The 25,826-nt window shown below is 43.4% G+C and overlaps 1 protein-coding gene across 2 annotated transcripts; it reads right to left on the bottom strand.

Moving 5' to 3' along the window:
* Positions 1–12,904: 12,904 nt before the first annotated feature.
* On the bottom strand, positions 12,905–25,434 carry TDRD15 (tudor domain containing 15). 2 transcript variants are annotated; one of them, XM_048499105.1, is made up of 4 exons: positions 25,303–25,434; positions 23,359–23,477; positions 16,390–22,805; positions 12,905–13,706 (listed from the first exon to the last, which is right to left on the bottom strand). In XM_048499105.1, exons 2-4 carry the CDS (start codon positions 23,396–23,398, stop codon positions 13,692–13,694), a joined length of 6,471 nt encoding a protein of 2,156 aa, XP_048355062.1. In that variant the 5' UTR covers positions 23,399–23,477; positions 25,303–25,434; the 3' UTR covers positions 12,905–13,691. The 2 variants fall into 2 exon arrangements, with proteins under 2 accessions (XP_048355062.1, XP_048355054.1); XM_048499097.1 differs by lacking the exon at positions 12,905–13,706 and having other exon boundaries at positions 16,094–22,805.
* Positions 25,435–25,826: the final 392 nt, after the last annotated feature.

Here is a 25,826-nt window from a genome sequence, read left to right as displayed (position 1 = left end):
AGCCTCTGCGCAAGCTGCGCCGTCTCCCCCACCCCTACCGGGACCGTTCATGCGAACGGTCCCAGGGGTGTGTGTCGGCATCATATACGCCGACGCACCCCCCAAGCGTGGCCATGCGGAAACGGCCTTAGATAACTTTACAAGAAAATTAGTGAAGTCATGGAGAATAGGTCTATCAGTGGCTATTAGCTATGGTGACCAAAAGGAACCTCCACATTTAGAAATGTGAATACTAGTGCCAGGAGGCAGCATTTGGAGAAGGCCTCGACCTCTATATTCTGATGCCGTTTCTTCAGAGTAACTGTATGGCCTCTGAATGAGACAGAATGGTGGACTAGGTAGACCAATGGTCGATCACAGCAGGGCTCATCTTAATGAAGTCTAATAGATACTCTGGTGTTTGTTTCGCTGTTAGCTTATACACTGTTCACAGTCTGGAGGCAACATTGGGGAAGGTCTCAGCCTTTATATCCTGTATTAAGACATCCAGAGGAACCAGTTGGTCACAGAATGCTGGACTAGATGGATCACTGGTCTGATCCAGCAGAGTTCTTGTTATGTTCTTACCTCATGTAGTGTCTTTCTGAGACCACCTGCTGTCCAGGAACCATGTTACCTCCAAGCTTTCCTCAGCCACAGGGCCTTATGCAGGTATAGATACAGGAAGACATAATCTTGTTCCAAAGGTGGTAAATCATTGTCAGGGCTATGTATAATCAAATAAGTCCATGGTGAGACTGCAAGGCTGCCATGGGAAAGTTGTTACTGGACTGATACAACTCATTCTGTTACATCCAGTTGAAATCAGAAGCTCCAAAATAATTCCAAGTACAGGCTCCAAGATGCATGCTTCAAAAATAAGAAAAGTTTATTTGGAGAGTTGCAAAGTCAAATCATCTCTCTCAGTAGCCCGTCCAGTAGAAGCTGAGAACTCAGTCTGCCCTTTATGTATACAAATTAGAGATCATCAATCATAACACATCACCACATCTATTGACAATTTCAGCCCACCTTCTGTCCATCAATGCAAAAATCTCCAGAGTTCTCTGAAGTTCATCACATGACTCAAAGGAACTGTGATATGGTGAAGCAAAGGTGACCAGAGTTTACATTCAACTATGTCACAAGGTTTAATATCGGACAATTCTGCCTAGGCACATCACCTGACCAAAGCGCTTCAGTTTGACTCCTCTATGCACTATGTTTTGTTGATGTTCACTGTAAACAGTGAAGCTAACTTTGGCTGTCTTATCAAGAGATTGAGTGGTTGTGTATTGTCTACAGTAAGTTCACTAAGCAGAACACCTGCAAAGCCTTTGAGGCCTTTGTCCCTGTTCACCATGCTTTCAAGAGACAGATTTAAAGTCATGACTATTTTGCAGTACTAAAACATTTCAGGTACACTGCTGACAGCAGTGAGAGAAAAAACTCTATTATCTTAAGAAGTAGAACAGGAAGTAACGAGAACAACATAATAACGAAGAATAACATTGAAAACAAACATCAAAACGTGACGAACTCCAAGTATTTTATAACTAACTACCCCGATCCATAGATCATAATAATAAACGAAGGAATGATTAATTTTGGAGACTGCATAGAAAGTGCGCACAGGGAGGGCCAAGATGCCCTCATCGCCTACCAGGAGAAGGTCCCTTCCAGGAGTAGAGTACCAATGTACCGTTCTCCTGGAAGGCGATCATCGGGCATCTTAGTTAGGACCCTCAGAGCAGTGTCGAGGAAATGGGGGGGGAATGTTAGTCTCAAATATATGTTCCGAGGCTTACTCATAGATTCCAAAAGCAGTTTCGATTTAGCTGCCATGGGCGCATAGCCTGTAATGTCTGATAAAGGGAGGATGAAAGAGAAGGACCAGGTGGCCGCCCTACACACATCCTCCAGAGGAACCTGTCGATCCTGAATGCCGCGTTAGTTACGCAGCACTCCGAGTGGAATGAGGCATTGATGCGCTAGGCACAAGGTATGTGAGATGCTTTATATGCCTCGGTAATGCACATTCTGAGGGAGTGCTTAACTGGAGTGCAGCCTTGGACATCTGAGCTCCCAGATTTAAGAGCATGGTAACGTTTATGAATAGGGATTCAGTCCGTCCTGATATTACTCTGTTCTGATGATACAAATGTCTTGGCGCCCTCACAGGACATCTAAAAGGTGTGCCAAAAGGATTTCTTTGGGATGTGAAGGACTTGGACAAAAGGTGGGGATGATCACCTCCTGCTTCGCCAATGTGGAACCTGGGAAGCTTAACTTTTTTTGGAACAAAGGTGAAGAGATCCAGCCTCATGGCTTCTCTGTCCTTGTGCAACTCTGAAAATTCTTCTTCTGGCTGTAGTGATGGCAATCAGAAGAGAAGGTTTCATCACGCGAACCCATTTCAACCTTCAGATGCATGGAGCGGATGGGCTCGAGAAAGGCGGTTTAGGTGAAGAGCTAGAGAGCCGCGATGTTGAAGAATCTCCATAGAAAGGGAACCGATGGACTACTCCGGAGGAGTTGTTTTTGTAGAGACCCCTTTGAGGAATCTGAAGGTATATCTGGAGTGCCTGGACAGTGGTAGTCCATGAACCTTGGGCCAAACAGTCGTGAGCGCTGCCAGCTGTCAGCGAAGAGTAGCACTTCTAAGGCCCTTCTCGAGATCCGACCTGGGAGGAAACTGTAAAAACCTGAGGGACAAGAGAGGCCTCAGTAAAAGGTTACGATCGGGCCTCTTGAGCCCAGGAGGAGGAAGGTCCTCCACAAAGAGTTATAGATTACCGAGAGAGGTTGATGAGGTCCTCACGGGAGGCCAGCGATGATTGTATTGATGACCTGGCGGAATAACCTTTTTTTGGTTAGGGCCTCCCGTTCAAAAGCGCCAAGCGGTCCAGACCAAAAGAAACCACTTGAGAGGTTGGGATGGACCACGAGGGTCCCTGAGAGAGCATGTCCACAGAGGCGTTAAGAGCAGCCTCCAGAGAGTCGCGGGAAGTTGCCAGTTGAAGGATTGAGGAGAACCATGAGTCGCCTGGAGCCTGCCATGGTGCTACTAGAATGCGTGGGCATTTTCTCTGACCAGACCTTTCTTATGAGCTTCAGGGATGACTGGGGTAGGTGGATAGGCATAGAAGGAGCTCCCTCGGCCACGGGCCGTCAGTGCATCCTACTGCTAGTGCTGGGGAGATAGAAAGTATCTGGTGAAAAATCGAGGAAGTTGTGCATTTTTTTTGGCCCGAGGAGGCAAAGAGAGATCGGCGGTGCAGGACAACCCGAGGAGTTTGAGTGATCCAGTTGGAAGATGCGTCCGGATGGAGCTTCCACTCTGCTTCCCGTCACCCGATTTGGCGGCTTAGCCAGTCGCTTAGCCTGAAGCGATTAGAGATTCCCCTGTATGTGCTCTGCCCGACTAGCGATAGGGAGATGTTTCTACCGGCCCATGTCAGTATCTCTACTGCCTGTAGTATGGCGAGGGGATCTGGACCCGCCCTGATTGTTTAGATATGGAGCCTTTGCAGCTGATGTTGGCTAGCCGGATTCGGACCAAAAGATGACAGCCCTGGATCTGAAGGCTGGAAGGCCTGGAAAAGCGCCAAAGAAGGAATGGGTAAGCTTCGCCAACTCCTCAAGAAGTTGATGGAGCAGGCGTGTTTGGAGTCATCGTCCCAGAGACCTTGTGCTATAATGTTGTCCCTCCAAGGATGCCCCCCATCCAGCGAAGACTACAGCGTCTGTGAACAACTGCCTGCATTTTGATGAGGGGTAGATGAAGACTTTCCCTTTGGAAAGGTTTTCTGATAGAGACCACCAGCGAAGACTGTAAGCGTAACTGATCTGTGATCTGGAGTGACCTGTCTTCGCTTCCCTCATTCGATCCGGTATTGGTGAGGCTGGAGAAACTTGTTGAAGTCGCATGGAGACCTCCCCCACTGCAACATATGCGATAACAGAGATGAAGAGACCCACATCCAGTCCTGTGGCTAAGCTGAAGAAGGGAAGCTCTCCTGGCTGGGAGGAAGACAGCTTCACCAACCTCCTGGATCTTGAGAATTTTGGGCGGCGGAATGAAAGAGGCATTCGATTGTGTACTGTGTCTATGAGTGGCCTTTGAGGATGTTCCATTGGTGGCTGGAATCAGGGAACTCTTTTGCAAGTTGACCCTATAAACCCGTAGTGACGAAGAGGATTAGTCAGAGACTGACATCCAGGTCTCCGAAGGAGCTTGTGTTCTGGACCCGGACGGAGAATCAGGGATGTAGATCAAGTATGGGTGGATATGAAGACCTTGTTCCCGAAGAGCCATGATAGGTGCCAGAAGGAGCTTTTGAGAACTTGCTCTGGGGGCGCTGTGGCCAGCCCGAAGAGGAGACTTAGCCTTGTACTGGTAGTGTTCCGACTGTAGCGTGAACCTGAGAAGCGTCTGTGGAGTGGAGTTGATGGGGGCGATGAAAGAAGATATGCTTGGGTCAGAATTCGAGAGATGTTAAGTAATAAGCCTATAGGCTGAAGAGGCCTCCGCTATGGATCTCAAAGGTTTCCATCTTGAAATGGCGTAGAGCATGAATCTGTTCGCACGATACCCGCAAGTTCAGGATGGCTTGCGCCAATTACAGTCGCCCGTTCTTTTACTTAGTACTGTAAAGAGAAATGTGAGTAAACACCGCCAAGGAAACGGCTCTGGAGATAGAGTGCGGGTTCGATACGCCCTGAATACTCGAGTAGATGGAGAATGGCTTGCTGTGTTCTCTTTAGTTTGTCTGGATTGCATTGGGGTTGGAGGTCCCGAATTTGGATCTTACTGGAAAGGTTGAAAATTCTAGGAGATAGCCGTGTGTGAAGCTGACCTCCTTTGTCCAGCAGTCGAAATATGAGTCGCCCACCCACGGTGTTGAAAAAAATTGCAGACAACCACCTACTGGAGCGTTGAGTGTAGTCCAAGACCTGGAAGTGATGCATTGGCTCAGGTTGGAAAGGTTTGCCACCTCTATTGGTTTTGTCTAGAGTAGTTGATTTAAGGACCCGAAAGGAGCTGCCAGAGAATCCTCTTCTGAAAGGAGGTAGTGTTGCTGTTGAGGTTGTTGAGAAAACCACTTTCTGCCATCTCTGGGAGTTAGAGTGCAGAATTGATAGCTGAGTCGCGAAATGGGGAGTGCCAAAGGTTTGTAGGTGGGAGGAGCCCTGGTCTGGCCTAACGTTACCTAGAGGCATAGATTTCTTGTTTCCCTTAGTCTCCACCAACACAGAGTCCTAAATCTTTGCCAAAGAGCCTGGAACCATGATAATCGTGAAGAAGTTAAGAGCACCACCTGTTGTTTTGGAGTGGAAGTCCTGCGGTCCAGGCTCTCAAGCCAGGCCTGTCTCGAACCACTACTCCCAAGGCTAATTGGCGGGGGAGACTAGCAGAGGAGAAGAATCAAGGTGGGAATCTGCCCGAGTCTGAAAGCTTCCTTTGCTGTGAGTACTGCCTCTCTAAACCCTCTCTGAGGCCTTGCTAGCAGCCGGGAGGGATCATCGTAAGAAACCTCTCGAGAAGCCAAAGGATGGAGAGCTGGAGGCCATGGAGTGGAAGGAAAGGGGCTAGAGCCCTAATGGTAAGGAGCAGAAGTCTGTCATGAATCCCTTTTCAGGAAAGCGTCGGCCCTGCGGTCCTGCGGCATCCCTTAGGGAACCCTCCCCGTCCTTGGTGACTAATCCACCACCAGATTGGAGAGGGCAACCACAGGTGCATCAATTACAAGGGAGTTTTAATGATGTTATGTATGTGTTAGGGCAGTATATATAGACTCTTGAGATGTGGCGGGCAACCTCTTACTAGCCTCCAGATTCACCCATTGCTTTTTTTAGAATTCTTTTCAAAGTACTGCACCGAGGTAGTGGAAAAGCTTCTGGGACATCCTCCGTCTGGGGAAAAATTTTTGTAGCCTTGGGACACCTTTAACCTGTTCTCTCTTGGAGGATGGGGAGACCCTCCCAGGGTCCTCAGAAGCGTCTGCTGAATCCCTAGGAGTTCTAAAGTGGGAAATAGTTTTTGACATAATCAAGGCTAAATCCTCCTTTCTAAAAATCTGATAAGTTTTTCTTTTTTGGCTCAGCGATGTCCTCCTCCGCTTCAGAGAAATGCTCTGAGGGAATGTCCCCACTTCCACCTCACTGAATTCCCTCCCTCCCCATATTCATTAGGGGATCTCTGTAGAAAGTGGAGGTGGAGGGCTACTAAGGAGATGAGTGGGGGGGAGTGGAAGAAGAGGAAGCTAGATGAGCGTCTGCGTCTACCACCCCTCCTAGAAAGCGGGACCCTGCGTCTCCCTCTGCGTCTACTTTTCTTTTTTTTCTTGTCATAAGCCGGAAGGGAGAATCTCTTCCCTCATTGCAGCCCTGAACATACTCATTAGCTCGGGAGCGAAGGCATGCTAGCCCAGGATGCAGGGGAGTCTGAAAAGAGGTTGGAGCAGGAAGGTTGGCGCTGAGGGACTTCCCTCCCCCACGGGCCCCTCTGATCTTGCCTGAGTGGCGAAGAAGATCTATGAGGAGAGCTGCCCGGGGGAGAGCCGTTTGATCATCACGGCTTCGCTCCTACAGGAGTCCCTTGTGGCTCCCAGCGCCACCGCCCGCTGGGCGTGGCTTCAACACTTATAAAATTGGGAGCGTGGGGGGAGTCGCGAGAGCTACACCTTCAGCAGCCCGGACTGGGGCGCTGGTGCTCCCTGCGCCTTAGCACTTAGCGCGGGAGAGCTCTAGGCGCGATGTTCTTGGCGGCAGGGGCTTTGTTGCTTTCCGGCCCTGCACGCCATCTCCTGCGAGAAGCGCCCGAAGCTTGGCGGCCTTGCCGCCGCCTTACGTCGGCAGAAAGAAGAAGTGGGCGGAGCCTCAGCCGAGGACTCCTGACTGTTGCCCAACTCTTCTGATGCCCCTTCGGGTTGCTGCCCGAGAATTGCCACTCTACAGCAGCAGTGCTTGCCAAAAGACTCGAAGCGGGAAGTGAGAAAAGGAAGCGGCAGTAGAATTCCATGGGCGGCCATTTTAGAAGGCGTAGCCCGTTAAGGTGGGAAAAAACTGACAGTTGGAAAAAAACTGACAGAGCTGATTCACCAAGAGGACAGGAGCCCGACAAGGGAAACAGACACACAGAACCTGCACGTGATGAAGGAATAGAAAGTAAGCTGAGAGAAATAAGGTAGAAATAAGGTAGAAATAAGGTAGAGAAATACAAGTAGCTTGGAACCCTCTCACAAGCACTGCGCTCCCTGCTAGGCAGGAAGTAATACTGGGGATCTAAGATGGATTCCAGCCTCTACAGGAAGTGACATCATTTAGTCCTGCCTCCCTGAGTATAGGTTGGAAATCACCCAATCCAAGATGCCCGAGATCGCCTCCAGGAGAAGAACTTTTACACTTTTAAACTTAAACTCTTTATAATATAATCTTTTCTACTCTTAATAATATTATTCTCATATTCTATCTTAGCTTATCCTAACTTAACTGTGTATGGCTTATATTATATTCTAACTTTACAATATATTCTTATCTTAACACACTTATCACTTAATACCTAAAGCTTATTATTTATTAAAAATATAAGTCTCTGGTGCTGTATCAGTTGCAATCCTCCCTCTGCAGTCCAAATAAAGACAAATGAAGATAAGAATATTGAGACTAATATTGATCTCTTATGCTCCACAAGACTGTTTCTTATAATATAGACACTTAAGGGAATATAATCATCCTTGATTAGTATGAAAATGTAACTTCTACCACATTCCCTTCAGATGAACTCATGTACCCTGGAATTAGGTTTCTTGCCATCAGTAGGAAAAAGGAATAAAATGTACTCCCTGAGATATAAGTGCATGCTCTTCAGGATAGGCAGAGTAATATCTAATTTCTTAAAGTTCTGCTTCCTGTCTCCCATTTCACCTCTATATCCTCCTTTTCCTACTCTGCAGCTTCAAAGTCGACTGACTCTATTCTGTTCTCATGGACCAGTTCATTTACCCTCTGGCGTCTTCTCAACATCCACACCATCAGTCCCTGTAAACTGTAAGCATGTGTGGCCACACACTCACCATATTGGTGCTGCACAGATAAGGGGTTGCCCAGCAGGTGGGAGTCCCCACCTCCAGCCATGGACTATTTGCCCTGCTAAAGACAAAGAACTTGATAATGTGTTTGTTCCTAGTGTCCTGCCAGTGCAATGATAATCTTGACTACTTCTTCTGACTAATTTATCTTTAAACACCACCTTATTTACATTGCCATTATTTTGCAGCTGTGATTGAGTCAGTGCAGGCACTCCCTTGCTCAGCCCATTAATGACAAGTGACAAACCATTAATTCTAAGTACTATACCTGTCCGAGCTTGGGCGCGGGGGCAGCGCCCCAGCCCAGACTCTCCGGCGATCCAGCCCCACAGACGCAGAACCCGAAGTTGCCCATGATGCGGGCAATCCCCGCAACCTAGGGAACTCCTGACACGCTGACTGGGGAGAACTGACCCCAGTGTAACCCAGTCCAGCTGACCCGCGTACCACCTGCATCAGAACTGATTAGGGCGGGGGTGGCCAACTGGGAGACACTGGGTTGGGAACAACAGCTGGGGAGAGGGCAGGGACACTTAGGGGAGAGGGCATTTAAGGAAGGGAAGGGAAAGGAAGAGGGACGGCAGCTCAGGGAATCAGTGGGAGGGTAGGAGAGGTTTGCTGGGGAAACGCGGACGGGGAAGCCGGGGAAGGGAGGGAGTGGTGAAGAACAGAGTGGGGAGATAGCAGTGGGGACGTGGTGGGAGGTGCCGGGAGCCAGCCAGGGCCACTCCATGGGCATGGGTGGCGACCCTGGGAAGCAGATACCTGCTAGGCTTGGCGGTCTCAGACAGTTGACCTGCGGGAGAAGCTGATTTTTGGCCCTCAGGGCCAAGGTGAAATATCAGCCCACGGGAGGCAGCAGGGAGGCGGGACACCACAATACCAATTAACTTGAACATCACTGTTCAAATTGATCACTTCCCTCTAGTCTTTCCACTTTGTTTTAGAAGATTAAGAGTCACTTTGCATAACCCTGATGGTCCCTTTTTCCCCTATAAGTAGCCCCCTCTCCCAATAGCCAGTGTTCAACATCTCTGGACACCCGTCGGTTGATATTATCCGCAATGTGTTGTTTCTTCTTCTACCAGAGCTAGTGAAGGTCGCTCAGTTCTGTTCATTGGACCTAAAGCCACTTCAAGATCTGGTATAGTATTACCGCCAAAATCCCCCTAATTCATCTGTCTCCAAACCTATCCTGTCAACTGCTTATATTTTAGGGCTGTGTGTGTGTTCTGCTACTTTAATTATTGTGTGCTTGTACATTTATTATTATTATTAATTTCCTTAAAATTGTTTAAACAGATTTCTTGTAAAAGCAACTTTTTGTATACATAGGGAACAAAGATTCTGAGATTGCCCGATCCCTCACTAAGCAAAAGGTCTGCTTTCGCTAATTCCCCAACTTTAAAAGGAACAGACTTCCAACACTTTGGGTAACACTTCCTCCTTCCATCATTTAGCTGGTCTTTCTTTTCCCCTGTAATGTTCCCAGTCCCATTTCAGCTTCATCCTCTCTTTCAGCCCCCTCCACCACTCCATTCAATCTTCTCTTACCTTCTGATTTTCCCCATTCCATTTGGGACATGCAAACACCATCACCACCAATATTCCTGGGCCTTTTTAATAAACTGGACACTTACAAGTTGTGGGGGGGTGCATTTTTCTGAATTAAGCTATTATACTTCAGCTTTATGAGACAATAAGATTCACTGGAAGAAGAGTTTGGATTTATATCCTCTTTCTCTCCTGTAAGGAGACTCAAAAGGACTCACAATCTCCTTTCCCTCCCCCGGCCCCACAACAAACACCCTGTGAGGTGGGTGGGGCTAAGAGAGCTCCAAAGAGCTGTGACTAGCCCAAGGTCACCCAGTTGGTGTGTGCTGGAGTGCACAGGCTAATCTAGTTCTCCAGATAAGCCTCCACAGCTCAAGTGGCAGAGCAGGGAATCAAACCTGGTTCTCCAGATTAGAGTGCAATACTGCAAAGAAAACTTGAAGGAATCAGGAAAAGATGCAACATGAGATGAACTGTGTCAAAGTAAACTAAGGCCTTTAGAGGTGGAGCGAGGGGAAACTGTGCCCCTGCTGCAGTGCCACCCACCCCGCCCAGGAATGCCGCGAGAACGCTCCAACCACACCCCCTCCATGGCCTGGCCACGCCTCTTCTGTGGCTCCACCTGGGGCGTTGCGCCATCCCCGCAACGCCAATAAAGGCCTTCAATTTACAAGACGATTAACAATAGGACATTTTGAACATCAGTAATTCATATGGTTGCAATGAGTTGGAAGCAAATTGAAAACACAAAAAAATTGCCATTGCATTTTACTCTTGGGTTGCTGATTGCTTTTGCAATTTTGGTTGCTTAGAAATGCTTTTGAAATCATTCCTCCAGGTTCTTTTAATCATATTTTCTTCCCATTACTACATAACATTGTTAGGTCAACAAGGTAAGTATCTGTGCCTTTCTGTCTGGTAAGAATGTCATGTTTAGCTGAAGCTGTAAGTATGGTAGCTAAAACATTTCTGGCACCAAGGTCTGCGACCTGAACAAGTGGAGATCCCTTACATGTGTTGATCCTGGCATAAGCCTCTTCTCCCCCCTTTTCCAGGGTAAGGACAGTGTGACAGGCTGCAGAAAAAGGATTAATTTCAAAGAACAATCCTAACACAGAAAAAGAATGAAATGAATTAATCCAGAGCTCCACCTGATTGGTTGGCTGTAGCTGCAGATATCTATAAAGACCAGAGGGTGTATACTCGTAGCCAGATAGGGAACAGATACAGACAGGCTGAGAGCCAGAAAACTGAGGGAAAGAGCTTTGCTGTATAGCCAGTTTTGGTGAAAGACTGGGAAGGCCAGAGGTGTGAATCTGAGCCTAGATCCTAGGAAAAACCTAATCACATAAACAGTACTTAAAACACATGGAGGGTTTGGTTATAGCACCTAGATATGGGACAGAAGAGTCTTTGAGGGTGTGTGGTATATAATTGGCAGTGGGTTCCAGTTGTGAAACCCCAGAGCCTGCCCTGTGAAGTCCAGTGTGACTCACTTTAGTGGAAAGAGTAGGTTAAGTATTTGTTTGGATCTGTGAAAGGAAGGTTTCCCCTGAAGAAAGTAAGTCAGTGAAGGAAGCTTTATTTAAACGGAGTCAACGTTCCATCTGTGACAACTAAGGTGATTAACGAAGAACTGTCTATAACAACAAAAGGTTTATTCCAAGTATTCCTGCCTAAGAAACAGAAAAGCTTAACTATCTCTGTAACATCTATTCTGGTAATTCTGTAAATGAGCGTTCTATCTTTGTTGTTGGTTGATAAGCCTCACAGAGTCTCTTTTAGAGTGCCCAAGCCAGCCTGTCAGGAGTAAACCATTTTGGAGGGGAAAGTGAAATCTCCTCACAGCGTTCCCTCAGAGGTGGCAGCGAGATAGCCTGACAGGATCTCCTGAAGAGGTTCGGGGGGGGGGGGGAGAGGGGGGTGCCTGCTTTGTTCTGCTCTCTCTCAGCTCTGCAACTGTTACAGGTAGCATTCCTGCTATTAAAGAAAGACAGGTGGATCACTGAAATCAGCCTTTTTTTATTCAAACAAAAACATCTGGGGATATTATACATGTTCAGTACTTTTACAGTAGACTAAGCATGAATGTACATAATGTTTATACTACTTGCCAACAGTGTCATAAGTTAATCAAGTTGTTCATTAAACCTAATTATCTGAGCAATCCAAACACACAAACATTTTTCAGTACATGAGATGACATGACTACACAAGTCTGGCTCACACTGGTTGTCTGAAGAGTGCCTTCCTTGTTTATGACTGCTATTATAAATATCCCCATTTTGTCAAAGGATGAGTAAACATGTCCTCTCAGTTTCTGTAGCTTGTCAGATTCAACAGTTGCCATAACCAGATGGAGCATTCTGCCCACTGACGGGTTCTTGAACAAGGCCACTATTCAATGCATCAAATATGAGGCTTCTTACATACATAGCCATGTCTTTCAAGCTGCACTTCGTTTTTCAATAACTCTAACATAATATACTAAAAACACATCAGGCAAAATTCACAGAGGTACAAAGAAAGCTTCCCTCAGTGGATGTTCCCAGCAAGAAGTTATTTCTAAAAGTTGGAGGATTATCAGAATGGGTATCTGACACAGCACAAGAAACCTGAAGGTGAGAGCATCTTGGCGTGCTCACGAGACTCCTTGGATTTTAAATCATTCATCTATTACATATGCCACTACATGTGTATATGCATACGTTCAATTAAATAACATGAGAAAATAAATAATAATCTAATAAAAGCAATTTATGCTATGAAAACAGCAAACTTGTAACCGAAAAAAAAAATTCACAATAGATAAATTTTCATTACCTTTACTACACTGTTAGGCCATTCCTTATTACATAGCAAGAAATACCAAAGTGCCATGTAGTTTAAACAACATTCTTGTGTTTCAGAACAAATATTTTTCTTGTATACACCAACAGTGTAACTAGTTTTAACACATTCCAAAAATTGTGCTGTTACTCATTCATGTGAGACTAGGCAGAGGACTGCAACCAAATATTAAATAGCCACATTCTTAAAAATAACTCTGCCGAGTGTATGGGTGCTACATCCGCAATCCATAAGAATACATGTACCTAAGAGTAAGCACCAATTAGATTAAAGCAGGGGTCTGCAACCTGCGGCTCTCCAGATGTTCATGGACTACAATTCCCATCAGCCCCTGCCACCATGGCCATGAACAATTGTAGTCCATGAACATCTGGAGAGCCGCAGGTTGCAGACCCCTGGATTAAAGGAACATGTTTCCAATTCAGTTTGGAAGATAATGAAAGTCTTACATTCACTCTGAGAAGGCAGATCTAGGAAGAAGCCACTTTGGGTTTAAACAAAAAATCCCACACCTAAGCCATGTCAGAATCATTACCCACGTTGCTCTTCATCTATACAGAGATGGAAGTGATCCTCTCTACAACAACAGCCTGCCACAACCTAAACTAGTCTATGGAAGGACTGCATTTTAATGGTGTTTCCCTGATTAACTTTCACTGCTAGCTTTTGAAATTACTGGCAAACATACACAAAATAATAACTTAACATTCTATTTCAATAGTAATGAGGATTCCTTTCTATCATCGAAAAGGAACATTACATCTATCTGTGCAATATCAAATAAATGGAGACACTGGATAAGATTTGCAGGAAGACATCCATGCAACACGCAACAACTAGCACATGACTGTATGAACATAAAAGTAATTTCATTTACTCTTTTGTTATTTCAAAACTATCAAATTAAGATAGAAAATGACAAAGAAAATGAAAAAGGATAGCAAATAAACACGCTATCAATGCTATGTAGAGTTACAGTCTATCTATGTAGAGTTACAGTTTTCTAAGTTCACTAAAAACAATGAGCTTGGAAGGACATAACTCTGCTTAGGACTTCACTGCATGGCCAGTTCAATGTCAGGATTGTAGATCTGAGCTGCAACTTTTCCAGCTCATGGTGGGGAGTTAAGACAACAGCAAAATAACTAATTATTCCATTAAAAATTTTGCCACTTAACAATGCACATTTTCAGTCTTTCATACATGAAAGTCCATCTAATCAGTTTTTACCTAGAAAGTAAAAGAATTATTAAATTAGAATAAAGGTATACATATTTACTTAAACTTTAAAGTTTATATTGGTAATACATAGGTGGACAAACACCTATATAATATGTAATATTCTGAGCAAGTTACTATAAAGCAATAACCTCCCTTTTTGAACATGATATATGCAGGTTTAAAACAGTACCTATTACTTCCACTATCTAATATACTGGTCGTTGCAGCATGAACTTTGCTGACTTTTTCCTCCTAAAATTGACCTGGAATTATCCATGTTTAATTTCTAAGGCTGGGCTTATGTGCAGAAAACCCACTATATCAAACGTAAAAGCACATTGTACTACAGTCTAATTACACAGAGATATCATTATGAACCAGCAATTCCACATGGACAGCCCCTCCCCATTGATCGTATACTTCTGGGGCCAAATGAGACATGATGGAAGCAGTCCTGTTAGTCTGGATCAGAACAGCATGAACAAGGAGAGGGGTGGGGGAAGACACAGGTGGGGAATAGCTGAACGTCTTTCCTGACTTTTCTTTACCTCAACACCACATTTTGAAATAACTCCTTTCCTCCTATTGGGGATCCATAAAATAGCAACAGTAGGGGAAAAAAGTAGCTAAAAAGTAGAGTGTGCACACCCCAGTAGTAAAAAGGAAACTTTTTTGTCTTTAGTGTCATGGTTGTGACCTTAGTGTCATGGTTGTGAGAACATGTCTGCGCTTCAAAGGAAGGAGGCTCACCCCCTGGGACTCCTAGGGTAAGAAAGGGCAAATAACAGGTAGGCAACAACAGTGGTAAAGGGTAGGGTGTTCTGCCATATGCTTCCTTAGGTTACTAAAGGGCTAGCAAAATATTGCTAACCTGCTCTCGAACTGGTGGAGAGTGAACCATATATTAACACCAGCCCAGAAAATTTTAGCACATCATTTTTCCAGGCCTGTTTAACAGGCCTGGGAAATGAGGCACATCTGACCCAAGGGTTATAGGGTCTAGAAGCAAGCAGCTAACTTTGGTACGAGCTTAGCATCTCCAGCCTGAAACCTGAGCACCACTACAAGAGGCTTGACTCAGGCCACTCAGAGTGACTCATGCAAGTCAGAGAGTGACTAAAGTAAGGCAGGCTCAAAGTACAGCAGAGGGACAGCACCTTCTTAACTCTGACACCTCTAAAAACAGCTTCCAGAAAGGAACAGAGAACTGCCGACTACTAGTAATGCAGACAACAGCATCAGAATCCAGTTCATAGCTGTATTCCCAATGTAAATCTCTGGGGAGGGTGGTACACTGCATACAAGTCATGTCTGCCTCAGGGATTGTATCTCTCTACTGTCATTTTCCTTTCAGTTTTAGTGCAAAACTAGGACCTGAGGATCTGAGGGGAACAGGACTAGGCAGGTCACTGCGGATCCCAGATGGCATTTAGAGAAAATCTGTATCCCCTGGCTGAACCAAAAGGCTTGTGTAAAGAACTGTTATAGTGCACAACTAGGATCTGAGGGGAACAGGACTAGGCAGGTCACTGAGGATCCCAGATGGCATTTAGAGAAAAGCTGTATCACCTGACTGAACCAAAAGAACTGCCTAATCCGCACCCTTTGAAACCTCACAGTAGAGTGAGGCTGCCTAGAGGAATTTAAATAAGACAGTAAAGTTCTTTATGGCAGTCTGTGGCTCTGGTATGATCCAAAATCTGGGCAGCTCCTATAAACAAGCCAATCTTTACAGAGCTAATGCATGCATGTGTCATGCCAAGTCATATACCAGGCCTGATCATAATTCCCCTCCTGGCAAAATCACGGGTATGTAGATTTGCTCCTGCACAACTCTAGGGAGAAGTTTTTGATGGCAAGGCTGCTCTTGTCAAGAGTTGATATTCTACTTCCACCCTAACCCTGCCAATGAGGAGTATAAACAGCTCCTGCTACACTCCCCTAGTGATCCTATGTAAGTATGTGTTTTCGGGGTCATCACCTACTAGTTTATGCTTTAAACAGAAGAACCCCAGTATGAAAACTGAGACTTTCTGGATGCAAAACAGATGCAGCTCCACAGAGTAACTACCCAACCCATGCTATGCCAAAACTCAAGAAAACTGCATTCAATGAAACGGTAGCCTTATGTTGCAAAAAGAGAAAAAACAGAGAAGCTGTCCCGTATCCACTGGACACAGCTGCAGGTACCATGCTCCAAAACATTTTTAAATAAAGTTATCTCATAACAAATACGCCTAATATAGTCCTTATGCTGCCACCTAGACATTTGAAGTCTTCTCAGAAAACACATGAAATCTCCTAACTGCTTACCCTAGCTGCAATTCCAACTTTTCACAAAGCTCTGAAGACCCTGTCTATCAAGACATCAAAGCAAGTATTCTTACAACTGGTATCCCAACTGGAGCAATGTTTAGATCAGGATCCAAACCATGCTTAGTGATCACCTTTTTTGTTGCCGGGTTTGTTAACATTTTAATTTCAGCAATAAATATCACATTCTTGATATTTTAAAACAGTTTTAAAACACAGTCTTAGTTTTAAAAGCAATTTGCCATGTGCATTCAATAACCATTCAGCAAACAAAAGCACAAAGCTCCTTTGGACATGTAGACCTGGCTGTAGGTTTTTGTTTTAAATCTCTTATTACATATAAAGGACATAATTATTTTACGATAAACTTGAAACTTACCTCTCTAGTACAGTGTTTATTTGGTGGGTTCTCTTCATTGATTTGCAATGCATCAAAATTTGTACTCAATCCAGAAGGATCTGGTTGTGCCGTTTCTGCCAATATACCCATGGCATAAGTGTCCTTCAATCCTCCTCTGAGACAACACTGGACAATGCAGGACTTGTTACATTTCAGAAGATTCTCATTTTTCCTTGTTTTGCTGTGTAAAGCTACCTTCTTACATTGATGCCTCCTACAGTACAGTTTTTTAGAACTGCACTTTCTTGAGCATTTGTTACAAGTAAGCTTGGACAGCAAAGCTGATTTTTCGTGGTCCTCCTTTTCTGGCTGCAACACTGTCACTGCATCACAGCTTTTGTGACTGCCCGTTTGCAATGGATCATACAAAATTTGTGAATTCAATTCATTAAATTCTAACCAATTAATTGACATGAAAGAATACACAGCACATCCAGAAGCAACCAATACATCTGCAGCACTGGTCTTCTCACATAACACATTTACCTCCATCTTCATCCCACAGTACTTTCTGAACTCGAATAGAAGGCCTTGTCTACGAAGAAAGTGCTGAATTTTATGTTTAGCCTCCTCATTCCACTGTTCCCCAAGAACGGGTAACACCCCAAATAAACAGCAAGGATAAGTTAGTCGAGGTACATTTACAAGCTTCTCCGGGAGAACTTTTAGTCTGTGGAAATTTGAGATGGGTATGGGAGCCAATATTCCATCATCTACAAATATAAGGATTAATTGATCCGAGATTTCAGAAACTTCAACTCTATTCCATTTTTTATTAGGCTCAGTCTTGATCAAGCAGCCTGTACCAGCAACAATAAGATCCTTTGGCACAGATGGCAAGTTTTCAGGCAGATCAGAGAGCAACTTGAACAACACTTCCATAGTCTTGAATGAGTCTTCCAACTGGATGCAAAAGTTTGAAGGATCAGTGACTGATATGACAAAACCAGGATAATGCCGATTGTTTTGAAACTTTGCCCAGGAAATTGAACTCTTCTGAAATGAATACTCGGGCACCATCATTTTCACATTTAAGCCTTCCAATACATTACATTTCTCTAACATTCCTTGATTAAATATTTGAGACCAAAATTCAAGCAACAGAATCCCACCCACCAAAATGTCTACTTGCCAAATTAAAGCAGATTCTAGGTATTTCACAAATAGTATCTTTATCTCCTGACCTTTTACTATCTTCAGAGCTCTCTCAAAAGCCAGGCTATCGGTATTTCCAATCCAAGCCCACTTACAAGGTATAGCACACCTTGGAATTCTCCTCATCTTCCTGCTCAGCCTTCTTGTATCGTTAAATGATACCATTTCATATATTCCCAAATCCACCAAAAAAACCAGAATGTTCTCATTTACAAACTTTTTTATAACTTCAGATCGATGCCATTGGAAAGTAATTTTTGATTTTGTCAGGCATTCAAATCCTTCGTGAATGTTTTCTACTGCAACTGCCGTCTGAGCTGCTTCCTCAGCAGCCATCATATTTAAATGAAGCAACGTTTGTTCATCCTTTGTTAATTTTACATAGAAATTCCCATTTCTGGAAATGTGACCTATTTCAGCAATTTCTAGCTGTCCAGGGTTTATTTTTTGATAGGCAATTTTAGGAAGACTTTTCCCGGTAGGTCCAGATTCAACTTCTTCATGTACAATTTGGTTACTTTGGTTATTACCCACATTTGCAACTGGCAGCCACATTATTACTTCTCCTGTACCTGCCACAGGCATGTTTAGTAAACCCAGACTGGTTTCCATCTGAGTTAAATCTTCAATAACAGACACTCCAAGACAAAACAGATCCCATAACAAAACTTCCCATTGTTCTCCATGTTGTTCTAGAAACTTGCAAATAACTTGCTGATCATTTCCTTTACTGACAAAATAGGCAGTAGCAACACAACTCCAATTTTTACCAAGAAACATACAGTTTGCGTAACTAAGGAAGCACTGTATGCTAAGTCTTGGCAAATTTAAGAATTTTGTTTCTATCTTATAGATTTTGGACACATTCACAGTTGACAAGTTACCATAGTCAATGAACTCAACTTCACAGAATGCTTCTGACTGAACTGCTCTAACAACAGCTCGGTATATGCAATGATCCACTTCATACTCTGCTAAGACTATGTCACCTTCCTCGATGTCAGTCTGTGGTTCTAAAACTAGCGTACATCTATTCAGTTCTTCAACAAGCTGCAAAATTTTATTCTCATTCTCCTCAACATGAACATAGAAACTGGATGGGCTAGCTATGAAGGAAATATAACACATGACTTCAGAATTTGGCTCAATGTTATACTGTATAAGATCTCTGTACTTTTGCTTAGCCGAAGTGCTCCTTACTTGCCCTAAAGTGCTTGGCTGCTGGCTATGCAATTCAGTCATATTATCTGCAAGCATCTCCTTGAATTCTAGTGTTGGGTCATCACTAAGTTCTCCATTTACACTCTTATCTTTCTTTCCGGAAGTGTTTTGCAAGACTAATTCTGTCTTTTCACAGCCCACTGAAACTTGTACAGACTTACTGAACTGTTTCGGCAGATCTACCACAGTTTCTTTTACATATTCATCATATATTTCACCATCATTCTGATAACAAGAATGTACTTGATTCTCTGTTTCTCTTTTAACCTTGGTTATAATTGCAGTTATATTTTTTTCATGTTTCACATTTCGGTTCTCAAGAGGCTTTTCTATATTTCTGTTTACATATTTTGGATTCGCATTGCATTCTGTGGTACTCTCTAATAATTCAGCATGTATTTCATCATTTTGAGAACAAGAATTTATCTGATTCTCTGTTTGTCTTTTAACTTCCGTTGTAATTGCAGTTATCTGTCCTTCATCTTTCACATTTTGGTCCTCCAAAGGCTTTTTTGTATCTCTGTTTACATATTTTGGATCCCCATTTGCTGCACTCTCTAATAATAATTCCTTAATCTTCTTATTTATGTGTAGATGGTTATCATACAACTCCACACCAAGTTGGCCATCAGATTCTTTAGCTACTATTACTGCCTTCAGTTCTTTACCTAAGAAATTGTTCTCAAACCATTTATTTATTTCAACTGCAATTTCAGTATCTTTGAGATCTGACAGGTAGCACTCAACAGCTTGCATAGGGGTGAATAATATTTCTGAGGCATGATCTGGAACATTAATCAGTTCAGCATTTGCCACCACTTGTTTATTCCCAAAATCCACAAAGTATACAGGAAAGTAATCTGATGATCCTACAGGAGATGCAAAGGCCCTGTAAAACATGCCGTCTTCAAAATATTTTGCTAAGCATAATCTCTGGGTATTTGTTTGGCCTAGATAGCTTGCCATCTGACTGACTTCTGCAATTTTTCGAAACAGTTTATCAATATCATCTGCATTTCTAGTTAGCTGGCAATAGAATTCTGTAGGGCTGATTATATGGGTTACACATACCTCCTCTACATTTCCAATTTTCATATCAAAAGATGAATAGTAAAAGCTACACAGAGAGAAGGATGGTGCAAGTGATCTTGGGAATTCAAGAGAGCAGAACTGGTCATGTCCACAGTCTAAGAGAAATTGCTGTGCTCTGACAGATGGAGTCCACAAGTCAACCACATTATATAGGCATCCACGGTTCTTAACAAGGGCAGAAATAGTGCAAGTCAACAATCCACTGGAAGAAGAAATGAAGGATTTAAAATCATTACAAGCCTCCATAGTCCAATTATCTGGGTCAAACTTTAAAGACTGAGTTACACTATTAAGACAACATCTGAATGCTTGACATTCCAAAGTCAGAAAATCTGGAAGAATAGCTTGAATGTCTTCCAGCAAAACACTTATTTGATTTCCATAATCTACTAATACAACTTCAATTCTGGTTTTGGATATGTACTTCTGGATGCAAGCCCTGTACCACTTTCCATCTTTAGAGTCTTTCACGACACATGCAAGCTGTCCACTTTGATATGGTGAGGTTAGAGTCTTGTAATGAATCTGAATTTGGTCCATTAAGTTATTTAGTTCTGGCGATTTAGCCTGTAGCTGGCATGAAAAATCACCTGGTGAAGTACAACAACAACATATAACTTTGAGGACAGTTCCTGGTTTAAATCGATGTTCTTTATAGGGGGACATAGTATTACTTTCCTCAGACATTCTCCCATATTTCTTGGAAAGTATTTTTTCCCATTGTGGGAAATCAGAAGAGCTCTTTTTTGTCATAGTGTGAATATTTAGTAATTGATTAACATTTCTATATGCCCCTATGTTTTTATTCTGTGTAAGGTCTTTATGCCACATGCTTTTACTTCTACATTTTGAGTCTCGTTTTTTTAAAAACCTTATACTGTTCAGGACTGGATCTGGCTTTATTTGCCAACGTACAGCATATCCAGCCTGAACCATAAATGTGAGAACATCAAGTTGCTTTGAGCCATTCATACACTGAATATTGACACTGTATTTTTCATTTTGTTTTCCAACTACATGAAGTGTGACTGGATTGCCAAACACCAAGTTTTTAAAGAAATCTGTTTCCTTGTTAGTCCATACATCTTGAACTGGAAATGCACAGGCGAGTGAACAAGATATGGCTAAAGCTGGTAACTCTTGGAACTCTGGAAGCAGAGGTCTCACATCAAAAACCAGCACTTTTTCAGTATTACCAAAATCCAAAAAATAAACATAAATAACATTGTCAACTACTTGCTCTATGACACCCCTATAGAAGTGCATGTCCTTACTATAGCGTGCACAGCACAGCATTCCAGGTTCTGGATTTTCTAGAATCTTATTACCTGTTTCACTTGCATCATATACGTCTGAAATTTTATCCATCAAGTTTTCAAACATATCTAGATTATCATTCGTTTGAACCCAAAAATTTGAGGGATTCAAAACATATTCTACAAAAGCAACACAGACAGCATCTACTTTCATTTCTGTTGTCCTGTCAGGTATTGCTAAAACAGAACTTATGGGACAGTCCTTCACATTTGAACAATTTCCAGATTGTAGCACATTCTTCTGAGCTGGCTTAGCAAAGAAAGGGCTGGCATCAGAAATTTTCATGTCCTCATATGTAATTTCTGTTTTACAGGAAGGACAACATTTTGGAACCACATCATTTCCCTGTTGCACATATTCACCATGCCTAGTTGATTCATGCTTATGCAGTGTAACATAATACAAATGTTCATCAGCATCAAATAAGTCAATGTGGAGATAAACCATGCTCTGTCTTAAGAGGACCTCTGTAAATTCTTTCAGCTGACTATTCCTTACAGATTCATTCTGGTCACTAAGACATGACAGAGCACAAGGAAATGAGAACGTAGGCACCGATATGAATTTTGATTGAAGCTTCAGAACACAAGTAGAAGGCACAGCTTCACAATTGCCAATATCCACAAACCAAATCTTCACACTGTAATCAGAGAGGAGCTCTTGTATCACTCCTCTGTACCAATGACCATCTCTTCGTTTTGCCGCACAGAGGACTCCCAGACTGTCACAAGATGGAATATTTTCTTTATTAACAGTTTCATAGTATGAAGACATGCTGTTTGTCAACTCATCAAGCTCCGGTAGACGCAACAGTGGCTGACAATAAAATTTACTTGGACTGATGGCCACTGATATTTTTGCTAGTTCTACTCCTCCAACTGATAAAAGTGGTTGAAGCCTACCCAAAACTGGTTGAAAATCTGGTTGAATCCTACCATTATAAAAAGCTGAATCAGGTCTTTTGTATTTCTTCTGAATCAAATCTGGCATTTGCTTATATATGGGCTCCTCTGACAAGTCAGCTAACAGTTCTACAATAAGACGGAATGAGTCTCCATCAACAAGTTTTCCTAATTTCAGTTCTATTACATCACTAGTAACTTTTGGCACATCAAGAAGATATGTGTGGTATGGGATAATGGCTTGCACATGGCCTTTAATTTGTAAGTCTACTAAGGATGAAAAGTAATTCAGAGCTTTTGGAGACCATTTTTCCTCAACAGGAAGCATATTTGCAAAGATTCCACAAACCATTTTTGGAGGAAGCTGAAACAATTCATCAATGGCAGACGCAATACAAATATCTTGAACTGCTATTTTTCCCCCGCTGTCTATCAGAAATACTTCATAAATGTGGTTCTTCTTCTGTATTACTCTTCCTCTGTACCATTCTCCACAATTTGGATCTTCTACCAAACAAAGCTCACCAATGCCAATGCAATCTTTCACTTTGGATACCTGTTGTATTTCATTCTGCAATATATGGTAATCAAACTCACAGTCTGCGTTACAAGACCCCTCAAATTTTACAAGAACATCCTTCAGGTGGCAGTATATGTTAGTTATCTTCAGATCTATATCTATGAATTTTGTTGGCAAATCCATTCCACCTGGAAAAGCAGTACAAAGTATGACATCATCAATAACACATACTAAGTTTAATTCTGTTAACTTATTAAAGCTTTATCATAAGATTTCAAGATTTTTTTGTTTCCCCAAGAACAGAGCCAACAGCATGCATGCACAAACATGTATATGTGGTGGAAACCACCATCAACTTACAACTGACTATGGCGATCCCATATGGTTTCAAGACACGAGATGTCCAGAGATAGTTTACCACTGCCTGACTCTGCATGGGCTAAGAGAGTTCTGAGAGAACTGTGACTGGCCCAAGCTCACCAAGAGTTCACTGCTCTTAACCACTACACCCTGCTGGATCTCTCAAATAGGCATACACTTACACAAAAACATTTTGTAATTTTTTAAAAATTATTCTTATTATAGACTGTACTGCAATGCTGTGTAGCTGCAGCTGCTATAACTGCAGTAGTAACAGGTAAGCAACCTTTTCCCCCTGCCAGAATGCCACCAGTCTCTAGCTCCCTTCATTACAGAGGCATACCTTTCCTCTTAAGTATCTGCAAGAAAGGAAATACTTACATTTTTGTTTGAATAATCTTGAAGGCATCGCTGGACTCATGTTTATTTATACTTGTATATGTGATGCAACTTGGTGTTTTCTTGAAAGCACCATTACAAGTTCGAGTCTTTTCCATAACCTACAATGGTAAATACCTTAGTCATGAACTTCCAGCAACAACAAATCAATCGAACACCACAAACTTAAGAGTGGCTTCATATAAAGATTGCAAAATAAGTCATTTATGAAGAAAAAGAGACAAAAATAGGCAAAAGAGCCAATGGTGCAAATGAAGAATTGTATTCAGTTAAAATATAATTCAGTCATAAAGAATACATTTTACCATTAATCCAATAACCTTTACAATCTATTCCCCTCAAGAAGCTTTACTACAAAACACAGAGAATTCTTTTACTTAAACAAAATATTATTCATTTACACCATTATTATTTTTTCTGAACAACTAAGCCACAAGGCTAAGAGCCTGAAAGGGGAGGAGCAGCCCTTTAAATTCAATCAAATAAATAAAAATAAATAAGACCCTTCTATTTATTTCTTTGAGTGAAAAACATAAGCAGCAACGTACAGTGGTGACAAACTGGCAATCTCCCAGCCAGTCAATAAAAGCAGCAATTTGGGGTCTATTATTCACTGTCCACCGCATTATGAGAATTTAAGTGGAAGAAAAAGAGTTTGGATTTATACCCCACTTTTCACTCCTGTAAGCAGACTCAAGGTGGCCTACAAGCTCCTTTCCCTTTCTCTCTCCACAACACCTTGTAAGGTAGGTGGGACTGAGAGAGTTCTGAACAACTTTGACTAGTCCAAGGTAACCCAGCAGGAATGTGTAGGAGTGCAGAAACACATCTGGTTCACCAGATAAGCCTCTGCCTCTCAGGTGGAGTGGGGAATCAAACCCAGTTTTCCAGATCAGAATCCACCTGCTCTTAACGACTACACCACATTGAACCTTGGAGCGCTGCCTAAGCACTTAGAAGAAGAAGAAGCGTTTGGATTTATATCCCCCCTTTCTCTCCTGCAGGAGACTCAAAGGGGCTTACAATCTCCTTGCCCTTCCCCCCTCACAACAAACACCCTGTGAGGTAGGTGGGGCTCAGAGAGCTCCGAGAAGCTGTGACTAGCCCAAGGTCACCCAGCTGGCGTGTGTGGGGAGTGTACAGGCTAATCTGAATTCCCCAGATAAGCCTCCACAGCTCAGGCGGCAGAACTGGAAATCAAACCCGGTTCCTCCAGATTAGATACACAAGCTCTTAACCTCCTACGCCACTGCTGCTCTCCTGCAGGAAGGGAAGATGTGATAAAATGTACAGCTGGATCTGCAGAACACCCAAAAAAGGCTGCCAGCATGATGTAGTGGTTACGGTATGACTTGAGAAACCCAAGTTCAAATACCCACTTAGGACAAAGAAGCTTAGTGGGGGCAGTCACCCTCTCTCTGCCTTGATCCTTGCTAGTAATTGGATGGGATGACCTCCAAGGTACACCAGGGTGACATGGAGCCAGACAATGGCAAACCACCTCAAAGTGCTTCTTGCCTTGAAAACCCTACAAGGTCGCCATGCAGGGTGTGGCGGTGTGGGGCCAAAAAAAAAAAAAAAGCATTTCCTCTTTGGAGAAAGTCAGCAGAGTTTTGCAGAATCCGTGAGCAAAGTCGCGGGGGCGGGGGGGGGGGGGGCGCCGACACCGAAGGCTCATCCGGGAGTCAACTCTCTTCAAAACCGAAGGCGGTTCAAAGCCCGACGGTGCACCTTTTAAAAAGAGCGCCGCGCCGCCCACGCATTGCTTCATCTCAGCGCACGAGGAAAAAAAACAGGATCCAAAGGGGCTGCAAAAAGGAACCAAAAAGAGTCGGGGATGGCGGGAATAACGGGAGGATTTCACCACGCCCGTCCTTCAAGAGAGAGGAGGTCCTCTTTGCTTTTTGCTCCCTGCTGTGGCCTTACCAGCGGAACGGCACCACCGCGGCCATCTCCCCAGTCCCCAAACTCTCTGCGGTTTAGATGTGGGCTTTTTAAGCGGTTTTTTGCTCTTCCCTCAGCAGCAACCCCGCCCACCTAAAAGGCTCCAAAATTGCCTCAGCCCCCGTTAGAGCGCATGCGCCCTGGGGAAAGCAAACCGCCGCCACGCGCGGGGGCGGATGACAAAGGGGTGGGCCGGCTTTTGTTAAAGGGTGGGGTGGGGGCCGCTGAGTTGTTGACGGTTGAATGTCACTCGGGGGGGGGGGGGGGGCTTCCTCATTCCCTTCGTCTAGTTCGTTTTTCAAGCAAAGAGGGCGGGAGGTGTTTGAAATGCCACCTGAAGGGTGGTTACTTAACTACTTGAAAGTTAGTCTTTCCCCCCTCCTCCCCTTAGTTTAGTTTAGAATAGAATAGTTAATAGTTTAGGTAATAACAGGGCTTCATCTTGCAAAAAAAATATAGTGATGGTCTCTTGGCATTGGTCCTGGGTGATTCCCTCCTGCATTTTG

The sequence above is a fragment of the Sphaerodactylus townsendi genome, linkage group LG01 (assembly GCF_021028975.2).
Source record: "Sphaerodactylus townsendi isolate TG3544 linkage group LG01, MPM_Stown_v2.3, whole genome shotgun sequence".
Lineage (NCBI taxonomy): Eukaryota > Metazoa > Chordata > Lepidosauria > Squamata > Sphaerodactylidae > Sphaerodactylus > Sphaerodactylus townsendi.
The sequence above is the reverse complement of the archived record's forward strand: the minus strand, read 5'-3'. Positions and strand labels throughout refer to the sequence as shown.